The sequence below is a fragment of the Diadema setosum genome, chromosome 11 (genome assembly GCF_964275005.1).
Source record: "Diadema setosum chromosome 11, eeDiaSeto1, whole genome shotgun sequence".
Classification (NCBI taxonomy): domain Eukaryota; kingdom Metazoa; phylum Echinodermata; class Echinoidea; order Diadematoida; family Diadematidae; genus Diadema; species Diadema setosum.
The window spans coordinates 1,668,316-1,684,344 of NC_092695.1; the positions used below are offsets into that span (position 1 = coordinate 1,668,316).

A 16,029-nucleotide genomic window follows, 5' to 3' on the forward strand; every position below is an offset into this window, starting at 1 on the left:
AGAGCAATTAGCCATCAAGGACCGGAAGTTTGGAACGCTCTATCCAACTACGTCCCTCCCTCTTTTAAGAAATACATTATTTCAAAATATCATCCATTAAAAGAGATGAAACAGGTTTTCTCAAATCTTGGTCTAAGTTAATTACCTTTTTGATTTATCAACTCATTCACTGATTTTTAAAAATACAAATCATTTATTTAAAACAAACCAACAGGGTTTTGTTCAAACTTTCAAACTATAATAGGCAACCACATAATACGAGTGCATACACGCACACACATTCCCACTTACACACTCACACTTACACACACTAACACACAAGCGGCGGATCCAGGGGGAGCGCACCGAGCTCACCGGACGCCCCCCCCCCCCACACACACACACTTTTTTTTTGTTGGTAAAACAAAAGAAATAAGAAGAAAAAATTGGATGCGTGCACCCCCTTTTAATTTTGGAAAGCTCCCCCCCCCCCCTTTATTTATACGGAAATCCTGGATCCGCCCCTGCACACAGACACCCACAAACACATGCATGCGCGCTCATAACCACTTTGTACACATAATCAGAGGCACAAGACAGTTTAATGGCAAATTATCGATAAGTATATATGTATTATTGCGTTTCTTATTTTTCCTTTGAGGCTGCCATCACTATCGAACACCTTGCTTTAATACTGCGTTTACACCATGTTCCCGGCAGCTACGGCAGTCCCGTCTGCCCAAAACGTAGTGCGTCGTGGGTATCTACAATGTATCAATCATAGATGAGACAGTCTCCCGTTTTCCCCTTTCGTATTTTAGTCCTGTTCGGTCCAGTCCTCGCCCCGGTGAGCATAATGATTTGTAGCTATCAGACCCTGTTCTCACGGCATCTGGTCAGGCTAGACTATCAATATTCTCCGTCGCGTCCCACTACGGATTGTCTATAAAAGTTTTGTTACGGCCTTTCACGTGCCATCTATCAATCTTGTTGCGTTCACCCCGTTTTATTACAGCATAATGCTCCTCATTAACACCGGGACTGCCGTGGCAAATTTTTTTGACAGTTTAAAAATCTGGCACGGCCTCCACAGCAATGACGGTTTGTCACGTTCGTTCATCCCGGCCCCCAACGTTGTCTCACGTTTATCACGTTGTCCACGGTGACCTGAAACGTGATTGCCGTGGCTGCCAGGAACATGGTGTAAACACAGCATTAGATGGCAGGCTCTGCTTTTTTTTCTTCCTCTATATCTGCAGAAATACAGAAATACAGAAATAAAATCAAACTAAAACTGAATCTGAAACTGTTATGTATTTTCACTCACCTTCAGGTATAGAGGTATTCAGGGCCTTATACCCAGTGGTATGGGCAATAATCATGTAAAACTTGCTCGAAAGCCAATTAGATACCTGAGGAAATGTTCCAAAGACACTGAACACCAATTATAAATGTTCCGGTGAACATTGGTGAATGGTCCAAACACAATGAACACCAAATTTTACATGCTCCGCTGAAACTATACGTTGCTTTGTATCGCAGTAGTTTTGCTTGTTTTATCACGCATCTAACATCTGCACCTCGCATATATAATAGGTCATATAGAAATTGTGTGATTGAGCGCAGGTTTGTAACTGACTGAGTGCGTATCTGATTATTGTGTAGGCCCTATGTCACATTATGACGTCAGATATGGAGTGAAATTATGTTTGTGTGTGTGTGTGTGTTAACTTTTTTTTTTTTTTTTTTTTTTTTTTGCTGCACACTTTTCACACTCCGTGCAGTAAATCTTGCAAACAGTTGGAGTACTAGACTCATAAATAGAGCTATACTGACCGGTTGCATTCTTAACACCATTTGGTGCATATACAGGGTGTATTATTACATGATTGTTGTGATAACAATCTAGTATGGTCTGCTCATGTTCTTGTGTGCAGTCCGTGTGTATAAATTCATCAAGTCCAACAAAATAACAATAACGATACAATATTGTTAAGAGTATTATATCAGTAATCATCATGTAGACCTATACTTTATTTTAAGGCTTGTCCAGAAGTGTTAACAGTGCCCAAACTTCCTCCACTGGGGTGTTGTTGTTTGTTGTTGTTGCTGTTGTTGGGGTTTATTTAGCGCTTCCGCAAAAACAGATAACAAAAACCAGACAGCATTGCGATAACAAGGCATATATATATATATATATATATATATATATATATATATGAAGAGTTTCTTTGCAAAAACCGATAAGTCCATATTTGTCAAATGGAGATATTTGCGATTAAAGGTCAAGAAAAATAAAGAGAATAATAAGAAATCTTTTGCTTCTTTTGACCATAACTTCAAAAATGTACCTTTATATGTGGTGACCAATATATCATTTTAAAGGTATTATTTTATACTTTTTGATAGAGACCCTACTTCAAAATCTTCAAAAATGGACTTATCGGTTTTTGCAAACAAACTCTTCATATATATATATATATATATATATATATATATATATATATATATATATATATAAGCATGAGAATATAGGCCTACACAATATTCATGAGAGATACTGGAAACAATACGGGAAACGGGAGCGGGGACGTGGATATTAGGCTTACAGATATTTAATTACAACCCTAATAGGAGATTCTCCAACCTGGACCCCCTAACAAACTGCAGACTGTTCACGCCTATCGTAGACATCGGCGCACATCAACAAGGGTTTTGCGAAGAGTGATGTCCCTTTGCGGCTGACGTGAAAAGGCCTGCTACAAGGAACCTTAATGGCCAAGGTTATTTCATTTCATTTCATTTCATTTCATTTCATTTCATTTCATTTCATTTATTTCATTTCATTTCATTTCATTTCATTTCATTTCATTCATTATCATTTTCAGCAGAGATTGTCAGTGAACAAAACATAGCGTGAAGGAAGAGAAAATAATGTACATTCCGGATCTCATGTGCATCGAAATGCACATTATTATCATTCATGAATAGGTTCACAAACACTCTCCATAGTGCTATCTTTGCCTTATTATGAACATAATACGAATGACAAAATTAAAGTTGAGCGAGAGAAATGCACAGCTAAATTTTGGTGGGCGAAATTCAAATTCAAGTAGGAGCTGTAGAGTGGGACACTTGCAAAAATAGCATCAAAGCGGGAGAGTTGGAGTCCCATAACACTTCGATCACAAAATGCGTGGTACAATGTGGATACCACATATACCTAATAATACATTATACTTTGATTTTCAGAGGGACTGGTACTGCTTTGGGTTTCAGTCATTCTGCTCCATTGCATCGACAATGGATAAGATGAACCCCAGCCGCACACTTTTCTCAAAATCCTTTGTTTCTTATACATATTAACAGACATTTTACACGGCCTTTGTTATCTGTTCTGTACCGCAATGGTTCGTGAAATTTACAACAACAAAAAATAATTTCATTTCATTTCATTTCATTTCATTTCATTTCATTCATCAAGCTTCCACACAAATTACAGTGATGTGTTTACAACATCCATCTATGGCAATAAAAGTTCGGTATAATTATGTATACAAAATTAAAAGCATTTACATGGAACAAAATCAATTGAAATCATTATCAAGTACATTACATTCATTACGGATAAATAAATTGTGTGTGGTGGTAACCTACATAATTATGGAAGCAGATCATTGCCTGATACTGTTTCAAATTGGCTGGTTTTTTTTTCTTTCTCTTTCCACATTTCTTGCCAATGTATATATTATGCCGAAGCACGGCTGTGAGATTCTGCCTCAGAATCCACACTTTGCGTTTCAAAAGGGGATGGCTATACTGATCAGTGGGAATCAGTGGGAATGCTGGGGGATGATTATTCCCATTCTTGTGGGATTCATGTAAGAGTACATTATATATTTATTGTTGTGTGAAAATTATTTGCTTCAGAACGGTCTCATATTCAAGTAATGTGCAGTTTAATGCCCCGTCACTGCAGGCATGCTCACCTGGAAACATTAAACTGCACATTATTTGAATATGAGACCATTCTGAAGCAAATAATTTTCACACAACAATAGATATATTATTATAATGTCTTCTTAAATGAATCCCACAAGGATCGGAACAATCATCCCCCAGCATTCCCACTGATTCCCACTGACCAGTTACTAGCCATTCCCTTTAAGCATGGTAATCACAAATACTTGGACATTGTGGAATGACTGGTATGTAATGTATGATGTCACCATGCAGCATCTAATCAACATTTTTTTTTAATTAGCTTACTTTCTTTTACGAATATGACGTAAGTGGTACAATGTGCTAAGTACGACCAAGGGGTTCGAGAAATGGAGTCACAACAGTCTTATTCGCTTTGATCCCATGCTCGAAGCCGCCACTTAAAAATATTTGAAGTATGTGTCAAACTGGATCTGCCGCTCAGATGCGAAAACAATTGACTCGTGTCTCATTGCATAATCACCAGCCACTTTCAAAGGAAGATATGTCTTTGTGATGGTAATTACTCTTCGCTATCCCTGCTTACAAACGATCGGCGGTAGACAATGGTAAAGGCACGGGGTGAGCGAATAGAAATTGCTCAAATATTGCTGAAATAGATATCGAAATTACTCGACTGTGTAGTCTGTACGCTAATCTGACATATTAATTAATAAAGAACTATACTTGAAGATGATAGTACCATATTAGTTTCATTTGGCGGAAATAAGGAGAAAAGTGATAAAACCGGCTTTCCATGAGGGTAAAATTTCAAACACTTTCACAAAATACAGCTCAGATTTATACTTTTGCACATATTTTCGAACGGAATTGACTTTTGTTTTATATGCTTTATCATTAGGTGAAATTTCATTGCATTTGATATATAAACGAGCAGCATATACCCGATATTATGTAAGCTTAAAAAATGAATCTTCAGATTGCTCAGAAAGATGGCGGCTTCAAGCATCGAATATCAAAGGCACAAATGCACCTGTGGAATTCTTTTGTCCATCCATAGAAAACAGACAGCTGATTGAATAATTATAGTCAGTTGTAACTCCATCTCTCGAACCTCCTTGGTACGACGTAATACGACGTAAGAATACTCGTAGAAGAAGGCAAACTACATGAATCTATAAAAAGGGATTGGTTTGGAATTAGTTTTTCCTAATTTAATTGTCTTTTTTCTCGTCCATCCTCTTCATCTTTTTCTATTTTCTCTATTAGACCTATCATTGTTATTAAGAAGACAAAATATCTGAACTTAGCCGGCACGTCTCAAACTAGCCCTTTCCGAGAAAAAAAAACACACAAAAAAAAATAACACAAAAAACATTTTTTTTTAGGGAGGGGTGCATGGGGGAGAGGGTGCGTGCATGACTCTTGCATATCGAATGGTGGAGGTTCCAGTCAAATCAATGTTATATGCCTACACATATATCAGTAACTCTGTATTCAAAAGGAACATTATTTTTTCATATACTCCTATACAACATGGTAATTAAATGGCACACACGCATGTGTTTTATAGAACATGTTGACATTAACATATCGATATACATCCATTGTTATATAGATTAAGAATCTTTTGAATAATATCATAAGAATTTGAATTAAATCACAACGAAAAAAAAAAACAAAACAAAGTGCTCCTGAAGGTAGGACCCATCCCCCTTTGAATTGGATAACTTTGCTTTGCTCTTTTTTGTTGTTGATATCTCAGTCATTTCAAAACCGATTTTTATCAAATTAACCTTTAATTCCTCTAAGAATCGTTTGCCCCATTGATATTTCATATAAAAGCGGTTTGTAATCATCTCTCAAAAAGTTGAAGCCTGCATCACCCCTTTAACCAAAACTGCATTCACCGTCCCTTTAATTCTTCTGTAATTACCTCCGCCAGGGGAGGAGGTTATGTTTTCGTATACCGTTTGTTTGTTTGTTTGTTTATTTGTTAGTTAGTAGTAGTTAGTTAGTTAGTTAAATAATCCTGTGCATCATTAGTTTTATAAAATGGGTCGAAAACTAACAGCATTTTTCACGTACCTTTGTGGGTCAATACCAGTCAGCTACATGTAGCACTCGCTCAAGAGTCAAGATGTCCGAAGATGTTCGTCCGTTCGTCCCAAACATTTACGCACGTCGCACTCGGAAATCCCGCACATAAGTACTGTACGTATAAGAGTATACGTACGCCACACATGGTTTTATGCACACAAGAAAGGCCGGCCGGCAGCCCGAACTAGAAGTTGTTTGCAGGATTGACAGCGCGTATAGTAGCGCGCGACGCACTTGTAACAACTGATTGAGTGCGCACTGCAAGTGTAAACATTGTGACGTCAGGCCGTGCATGTTAGTGAGAAGTTAATGCACACACACGTGACTCATTTCAGCGCTTCCAATTGGCTACATTCTTGAACCCATGTTATAATATGCAAATAATGACTGCTATGAGGGGCACAGTATATGGGCCCAAGGTGATGTGAAAACCACAACTCTAATATGCCCGAAGCGAAGCTGAGGGCATAGTTATGGTTTTCACATCACCGAGGGCCTACATAATTTTAACTGTGCCCCGAATATCAAGCTGTCATTATTTGTTTTATATACCGAAAATATAGATACCGAAAATATAGATTCTAGTCTCTTTTACAGCACTCGTAATCAACGCTGATCGACAGCGCGGCGGTCGTATCATTGGTGCGTACGTGATCTATGTAAACGGGGTTGCGACTGTCTCAAAACCTATTTACAGGGCACAGTCTATGCCCCGGGGCACAGTAAATCATGACGTCATTTTGATAAAAAAAAAAATGGGGCACAGCTATTTTCATGACTCCACTTTTAACCAATCAGATGAAAGGAATCTATTATGAGGTAATTTCTGCTAGGGCGAGGCGTGCCGTGCAGCTGAGGGTTTATGACGTAACAAAGGCTTCTATATTGGGACTTTCAGCACACAATGCGATAAGTACGTATGGGTGGAAATCACTGATATCTCTATGGAAGAACAAGATCAGTGGTGGAAATGAGCTGCATGCTTGGCGGAGGTCTGCGCTCTCAGAGTGCTTCTTTAGTTATGTCTGTAAATCGTCAATGATGGCTGAAAAGTTTAATAGAATGATGTGGAAACTCTTATTTTCGCAAGCCATTGAGATAACCAAATGCGTGCAAAGAAAATACGTTCTACGCTTTAAATAGAGTTTAAAATACCTTGAGGAAATCCTCGTCCGGATCTAGAGAGCTTAATGGTTTAAAGTAAGCACCCATTAGATATCTTCGAACTTCCGATGTTACACAGTCTCTGATTTTCGCTCCCTCAACTTTGGTGAGTGTATCCTCATGACTTTTCATTGTATTTTTTTTTTTTCAAGGGGGTAATGATTATATGAGTCAGTTTATTCTTTCTGAGTTTGTTAACTGTGATGGGGTAAATGGTAAATATATGTATATCTATATCCATCGTGGAGCGCTATCAAGAAACTTAGGGCTTCTTATTTTTATTTAAGTTTCAATTTGTTTTCACATTTCTGAAAAAAGTCATACAAAATACTATAATAAATATGCCATGTATACAAAATTAAGAAGAATGATAATCTATAGTTAAAACCTTCACCCGAGTTTATATAACTGTCTCAAAAATATAAATGATCTGTTTACATATAGGCCTGTAATAGGCATATACTATACGCCTATATGTTTACTAGTTTTGTTTGTTTGTACATTTCCATCTGCGAAGATGGCTGGATAGCCCATATTCAGCTATGTTAAGCTGGTCTTCCATGCATGGGGTCCAGTTGGATGTGAGGTGGGACCACTTCACGGGGTTAAACACCCTGCTCTTTGCGACGAATGAATGAAGCGGGATCTTTTACGTGCATGAGTTGTGACTCTCTCATACACGGGACCTCCATTTTATGTCCTATCCGAGGGACAGATTATTATTATTAATAATAATGATGATGATAATAATAATAATAATAATAATAATAATAATAATGATAATGATAGCGATAATAATAATAATGAACATATATTATAGGCCTATAATAGACTACATTACAAAAAAGGAAATATATTATGCATAAAATATAATCATATAGGGCCTAGGGCCCATAATTACGTAAAAGCAAGTCTGTTCAATCGTAGATCCCAGAGTAAAACCAAGTACCATGGAATGGAACATGATGCACTGATATCTATTTATAGACAATTTAAAAATTGAGGGAAAATCTATATATTATGTAGGCCTATAATTGAAACAAAAGTTTCGTTCGTAAATATATATAATCTCAGTTGAAACCAGCAGGAAAGTTTTCGATGCAATGATGATTTTTATATAAATATTAAATAACATCTCATCCATTTTGCTTTGATGTTATATGGGGAATATTACTTGTCCAATACGCAATTAAATAAGGCCTACATTCCTTTCTTCTCTCATGTCTGGTAATGACAATTTCTTGATTCTTATGTAAATGTCTCCATAAAAAGTGGCGTAGCTGTACCATGGAGTTAATATGCTAACATTCTTAGATAGTAAAAAAAAAAATATATATATATATATATATATATAATTATAATCGTCTGAAGTAATCAACAGACAGGTGCTATGTGCTAGTGTGTGTGTGTGGTTTTTTTTTTTTTTTATCCAAAATATGAAAATGAGTATCATAATCACTTTTTTTTTACAGTATGATGATCGATTATCATTGTCAGTATTACCATTTTAGGTGGGTGCTGTTCGTTATTCCGAAGGTTCGCTATTCCGAAGGTTCGTTATTCCGAAGGTTCGTTAATCCGAAACACACAAATTCCCTATACCTAGAGGTTCGTTAATCCGAAAATGAAAAAGTGTTCGTTAATCCGAACATTTGTGGCGTTATTCCGAAGTTTCATTATTCCAAAGATTCGTTAATCCGAAAATGAAATTCGGAATGACGAACCTTCGGAATAACGAATCTTCGGACTAAAGAGCCTTCGGAATAACGAACCTTCGGAATAACGAGCTGTAACCTTTTTGGTATCATTAGTATTATACATGTAATTATCATTGCTATCAACAGTTATACTACACGGTCTTACAATTTTGATACTGTGATTATGACGTATTCGACGACGGAAATTAAACAGCCGTTTTACGTCGTATTATAGAAATAGAGAAAACTTTGAACGAAAAATATTTCGGTACATGCTAATACAACTGTACTGACTTCACGTCTGGCGCCGGCGGCATGCATTGAGTATTCGTAATGAAAAACAATAAGGTAGAAGTGCGGGTACTTTGAACAGTGGGGACGTGGATATCAGGGCAAATAGTAAGTAGCCCACTTGAATTCATTTTCACGCTGTTTCTAAGTCAGGATTTGTGACTATTTGCCAAGAGATAGAAATTTTGCAGTTTTATGTATCAACTAACAGATTTTTAAAGATGTTGCGTTCGTAGGATCGGTGGAATGCACGGCGGCACAAGCGTGGGACGTACACCGTCGTATCGGCTGCTACAACTCTCTACGCCTTAGCAACTGTGGTTGCCAATGACATCATGGAGCTTCTGCGCATGCGTAATTGATTGCCCGTCCATCAAAATGGCAGCCTGCAAGCTGTGACTGTTGTGGTTGTTATGAGCTGTGATAAATGAGCAACGGGGATCAGATTTCAAAGCACTTCTTCGTCGTCGGCACTTCACAAGTGAGTACCAGATCAGAAAAATATGAAGAAATAAGGTACAAAGGAGTAGCAATCGACAAATGTGTTGTTAGCGTAGATTCTGTCTGAGAGTGAGACTGTGTCTGTGAGACTGTGTGCGATGTGTGAGAAGTCAAATCACACTCAGTCTCATCCATTTAATAGGCCTAACACGTTAGGCCCTACTTATAGAACAGAGATCTAACGTTAGGCCTAATGTTAGGCCTACTCCTAGTATACAAATATGTGATTATAGGCTCTAACGTTACTTGGCCTTGAGAGTTTCTTGTTAACCTGTTAAAACTATTGGCAGAGGTGACTCCAAAAGAACTATTCACTGAGGAGCGCAGCCCCGAAGTGAATAGTTCTTTTGTAGGCACCGAGGCCCATATAGGTACCTAGAGCGTTTCTATAGTTTTAAAAAGAAACTCAAAATTAGGCAAAGTAGGCCTAGCCCTATATTTGTTTTAACGTTATATTTTGGATCAAAAATTCAAACAAAAGAAGGGGAAATGGGGGAAATACAAAGCGAGAAGTCATATGTAGTGATGTTGTGAAGGGATCGTACATGCATCAGCGCACGATGTCTGTAATGTTTGTTTTAAGCGTGACGCACAGTGCAAAACAACGTGCAATGTCAAAATTGTTTTTTATGACGTCACAATTGTTTTATTGATACATTTCACAGACTGACGCTTCGAGCAGTGCGCAATGTCAAAATTGATTTGTGACGTAACAATTGCTTTAATAGAAATTGTTACATTTTACAGAGTGACGGGTACAGAGCTGCGCAGTTTCCGAATTGCTTTGTGACATCATTTTGCAAATAGCATAGGGCCTACTATTTGCAAAATGTTGTCATAAAAGTGACGTCATTTTGCAAATAGTAACAGTTACTTATGGAGTGTAAACTTTCAGACATAGCTGAAAATACCTGTAATCACATGAAGCCCTTTCAACCAATCACCAGAGGACAAATTTTTGATCCAAAATATAATAACTAATAATGTAACCGCGTTAGTCGTAGAAACTATGGTAGCCCTACTTCATATCGACCACCTTCTTTTTAAACCGACCGCGTATAATTTGCGCACTGAACACTTAGTACGCGATAATTCACTGTTCATTAATGGTTTTAATCAAGGACAAAATTTCGAATGAATATTTTCACCGAATCGTAATGACAGCACAATGTACTGTCTATGGAAGTTTCTAAAAGGCTTCTAAAAAGCTTCATACAACACGGTGTTCAATACAACTCGGTTTGCGTGCATTGTCAATGCAAAAACAGCGGTCGATCCTAATGCGATTTACCGCGGGGAGCTGAAACGAGGCCACGCAATTTCGTCGGCGATATTTTTACATTTACCTTGGATAACATACCTTGGATGTGGGCGTAAAGTTAGACTTAACTCTTAGACTTAACTTATTTGCCCCTTGGTGTCGTCATTACATGACATTAATAACTTTTTGTTAGGTGCTGTGCAGTATGACATGGACAAATAAATATCCCGTCGGGGTTGTATTTGTTCTTGTCTTGACTCCAGAACCTCTCTAAGTTAGACTTGAAACTATTCACGGATGGGCTGTCAACTACAAATGATGGTAACTTATTCCACTCACTAATAACTCTTTGAGAGAAAGAGCACTGTCTCACTTTGGACTTTACATGTTTCTTCAGTATCTTAAATTTATGACCACGCGTCCTTCCTCCAACTGAGAATTCAAAAAAATCTGAGAACTTCATATCATCAATCTCATTCACGATCTTAGAAATCTGTATCATATTGGCTCTATGCCGTCTATATGCCAATGAAGGCAATTTCAAGTGTTTAAGTCTTGCTTCATAACTCAAAGGTCTGAGTGGACATATCATTCTGGTAGCTCGACGCTGTACATTCTCTACTTTTACAACATTCTTCTTCCAATGATTCTTCTTTGCACTGAAACTTCGAATCGAAAAAGGAACAACAGCATTTGATAGAGCTGGATTTTCTCAATCACGTAGGTCGAGTGTTTTACGTGAATTTCAGTGTTAGATATTCTTATCAAGCAAATAAACATTAGGCGGTCGATAAGTAGTAGGTCCAACCATACTAATAGAGGGAGCTGTATTTACATACAGCTCTAGACAGAGTCTATGGTCTCATCTCAGCTCAGCAGCAGTCAGAAGTATCACGATAGAGTGAAATATTCAACGTTACAAATAATTTACAGACTGTCGAAGCAATCAATACACACACACAGACGTGACGGACGTGCAAATGTACTTTCGAAAGGCTATCCATTATCCAAGACTCTTCTCCCACTAACGTAAACGTTACTGTTAGTGTTACTGTTTGAATTGATTAGTATGGTTATGAACAAAATTGAATATTGGTGATGTGGATAACGGTATTCAGTAGACCTCTAGATGCGTTCTAGGCCTACACTGTTGTACACAGTCACAGACGCAGACATTGGTTCTTCTCGCTTGCTTTCTTTTTGCATTTGGCATAGATCTAGAGGTAGTCTAGAGCTCGAGACATGAACATGCCTGCTGCACCTCCCTACACTAGTACACATGTACGACTGCCTACGGGCCTGGTTTTGGCTGTGATGAGTGCACGACAAGTAGAATTATCTAGGCCTACTAGTATGTAGTTGGCCTGGGTTGTGGTTGTGATGTCTAATCTAAAAGTTCTAACGTTAATGTTAGACAGTCTGGTCTGGACATCCAATATGCAGCTAAACGCAGCTCAGTGCACAATGGAGGTGATATTGGCCTCGGGGAGCGCATCCTTGAATCAGAATTCGAATTAGCCACCTTAAAAACCCAGGATTGCCTCAGAATGTATCGGAATTTTGAATCTGCAATAGATATGTCATGTGGTCTAGATCTAGACCTAGTGTACTTGGCATGCCAATGGTATAAAGTGCAATGGCAATGCATTCCAATATGTAAAGTGTAATGTCAGTGCTCTCTTCTACATGGAGTTCTGTCTACACGTTCATGTATGATATTATGAAAGAGTCAGCAAACTGCTGTTGTCATGGTTTTTTACCTGTGTAGTATGAAGTGCTGGCTAGAATTCTGTTCAAAATAGGAAATTACACGTACACTCATCACACTCACAGGTCCCATTTATGTGCGCTCTTTCCTGGGCCTACATGTATAAACATTGTTGGCCTATTAAGTTCATGTCATTGTACTGACTACTGGAGATGCTAGGACCAGCAGTAGAATTGCAAAGTCTAATCGAAATTAATTTTCATTTTGTAAGATATTCATTTCCTATGTATGTGTATGTAGACCCTCAACTTGGCCTCATTGATATTGTACCTCATGTTTGTTACCTCCACCAAGAAGGTAATGTAATTTTGCTGGCATTTGTTTGACAGCAATATTACTTAAGTTATTACTTACAAACAAATTGTGAATTTGAAAAAAAAAAAAAAATCGAGAAGACAGTGTACAGCCACTGTGGTTTAATAAAGAAATGCAGAAGACTGTCAATACAGTCTACAGTAGGTGATTAGTGTTTGAAGGGTACAATGTAATTTGTCTCAAGATCCAGAGTTTTTTAAAAAGGTGCAGCATGTGTCATTGGATTGCCTTTTATTTAAAAATGACCCTTTTTGGCCTTGGTGGAGGTTTGTATTTCCAAGTACAATACATGTACTTCTAGTACATTGTAATTCAGTGCTCTGACAGACCAGCTCCTGAAAACAAACACTATCATGCCTGAACATTGTACACTGTATAGCTGTATGCACTATAGACTTCTTTGTGCTGAGACCTCAGCTGCTCATATTACCACATAAACAAACAAACAGATGCTTTATACTGTAGTAAACATCTGTCTAGACTCCTCACAAGAGTGCACACTGCTGTACTTGTACAAGGGTTTGACATTCCATGGCTGTTGTGTCCTTGACTGCCTGCTGATGAATTCTCCTGGTACAGTGTATCATGAAATAGAGCTGTGCACTGATTGAACAGCTCAAGTCAGTGATTGCTGCATTATTGTAGCTTACATACTTTATTCCAGTGACAGAAGACAACATCCTGGTCTCTCTATCATTACATTCATATTAAATTGTCGCTTCCACTCTGTTACTTTATCTTTATAATATCTCAGGACTATTAAACCATGGAACAAGAACCTATCTATGATGAGACATATGGAGGCAAAGCTCTCACGTTGGCACCACTTGAATTGAATGGCACGAAAAAGAAGAAAAAGAAGAGGAAGCGGAGTCGCAAGTCACCCCGAGAGCCTCCCATCGTACCCAAGCGCATAGACTATGTCCTGGTGTACAAGAACGTGGACGTAAACTTGCTTGAGACGGTGAAGGATGTTGAGGAGTATGCTAAGGACAAGATGCTTCGGGAGCGGTTCCAGCTGGCCCTGGTGACAAAGGAGAGGCTGGAGGTGCAGGAGGAAGTGGTTGGGGAACACACCTACGTCAAGATACACTGCCCCTTTGCCAGGCTGTGCAAGGAGGCAGAAGAAATCAACCTGGAAATGCCACTGAGAGGGGTAAGTCAGAGATCATGTAGTCAAGGAATACAGTGAAGATTGGTGCAGCCAACCTTTTGCTTTTAAAATGATTTGAAATTCTGCAAGGACTTAACATCTGCAGGATCCACCAAGGTCCCATGAGCAATGAGAACTTGGTGATTGAAAGAGATTTGGATGAGGACTTCATTTGACTTGCTGTACAATATACAATGTCAGGAGAGCACATGTGACAATAACAGCTCAGAATGACATCACCTTTCTTCGACAGTGTGTGTGTCTGTGCTAATAGCAGAGAATAATGATAGCAGACAAGGATCATTAACTGTCCTGGCTGATAGGAAGGGTACAGTATTTATACAGGTCAAAAATACTGTAGCTTTGCTGCACTAGAACAAGGAATGAAGGTGGTGGTTTGGCAGCAGCAAGAACCTCTTCCACCCTGATGATAACGGTACCTGCAGTGTTGTGTATGAATTTGAATACGAGGAAAGTGATTATTAATGACACGAAGAGTAATAATCTAGAATTTAGATAAGCTGATCACAATCTAACTTTTTTGCTATTGATGACAATATGTCCATCAAGTCTACACTTTTCTAATATCTTAAAATAAATGTGCAAACCTACTTAAACCACCTTATCTGTTCTTTTGCTACTTTTACTAAGCACTCCTACTACTACTACTCTTCATATACTGTACACTCTATACTACAATGTCAATAGACTATGCTTTGCCAGCATTATACATACTTGTATGTGACCCTGCATCACAAAACCAACAAAAAGTCCCCAGACATGGATTTTTAGTTAAGAGCAGATTCTGAAAGAGCAGACTCTAAGCTTTAATATGATGTACACTGTATAACGCAAGTCAAATATCTAAATGCACCTATTGGAAAGAAAACACACACTCTGGAAAAGTGTGAATTGAGAAAAGAGGCTCTGAATTACAAGGTCTATTCAAGAGATTAATCTGTACCAAACCGTGCTACATTATGTAGAGCTGTGCGATGAATAGGACAAAACCAGGATGTAAGCCATTGGAGCAACAACTATGAGGGGATTATCAGATTAAGCTGACATTGAAGATACTCTATAAACACATTCTGTTCATGATTAATGCCAACTTTCAAAGCAGTAGCATTATCCTTTCAAAAGTTATTAGAGGTGAAAGTGAAGAGTGTGCGAAGGATTTTGAAGAAATGAAAAGGGTCCTCTTGCTGCTCTACAAAAAAAAAGGGGGGTTGGAGAAAAACTGCTAAAAACACACTCTCTCATTCATTTTATGATCTGAAACTTATATATAATGTAGAAGAAGAATAGCTCTTTCAGAAAATATGAAAAGCTCAAGATTGACTTGGTTGACCTGTTTCACCTTTTTTTTGAGTCCTCACATAAAATCAAGGGACAACTTTTTGTTGGTTTTGTGATGCACGGTCACATAGTATATGCAGGGAAAAACTGCTGGGAAATGCTGGGAAAATTGCCAGCCTTCAGCCTGCCAATTCATGTCTTAACAAACAAACAAACTAAAACAAAAACATACAGGCATAAGATTTGTCAGGTGTTACTGTCTATTTTGGATGTGATCTTCTGAATTATTACCTTTAGTTTTACCATCCTAAAGAAACTCTTACTGTACTTGTAACATGCACTATACCATTTGATATCTGATGCTCCAACAATACTGTACATGTACTTTCACAAAGACTCTCACAGGCTGTACAGTGTATCTACAGTGTGTACAGTGTATGTTCGTTGTGCGCTTGATTTTCTTTCTGTCCTGTTGCCATGATGTCAAAATATTGTGTTACAGCAGTTTCAGATTAAACTTCCTTTTTGTCCCCGCCGAACGAGTTCGAGCAGGGGACTA

General features: G+C 38.1%; 1 protein-coding gene and 1 pseudogene across 1 annotated transcript in view; both read left to right on the forward strand.

The window, feature by feature from the left end:
- Positions 1-9,535, forward strand: part of LOC140234920 (uncharacterized) — a 35,905-nt pseudogene extending 26,370 nt beyond the window's left edge.
- Positions 9,536-9,548: 13 nt separating this feature from the next.
- Positions 9,549-16,029, forward strand: part of LOC140234804 (anoctamin-7-like) — a 62,908-nt gene continuing 56,427 nt past the window's right edge. Inside the window, exons 1-2 of the mRNA XM_072314841.1 lie at positions 9,549-9,654; positions 13,773-14,174. Coding sequence (XP_072170942.1) covers positions 13,785-14,174 — 390 coding nt within the window. The 5' untranslated portion in view covers positions 9,549-9,654; positions 13,773-13,784. The remainder of the gene's footprint in view (positions 9,655-13,772; positions 14,175-16,029) is intronic.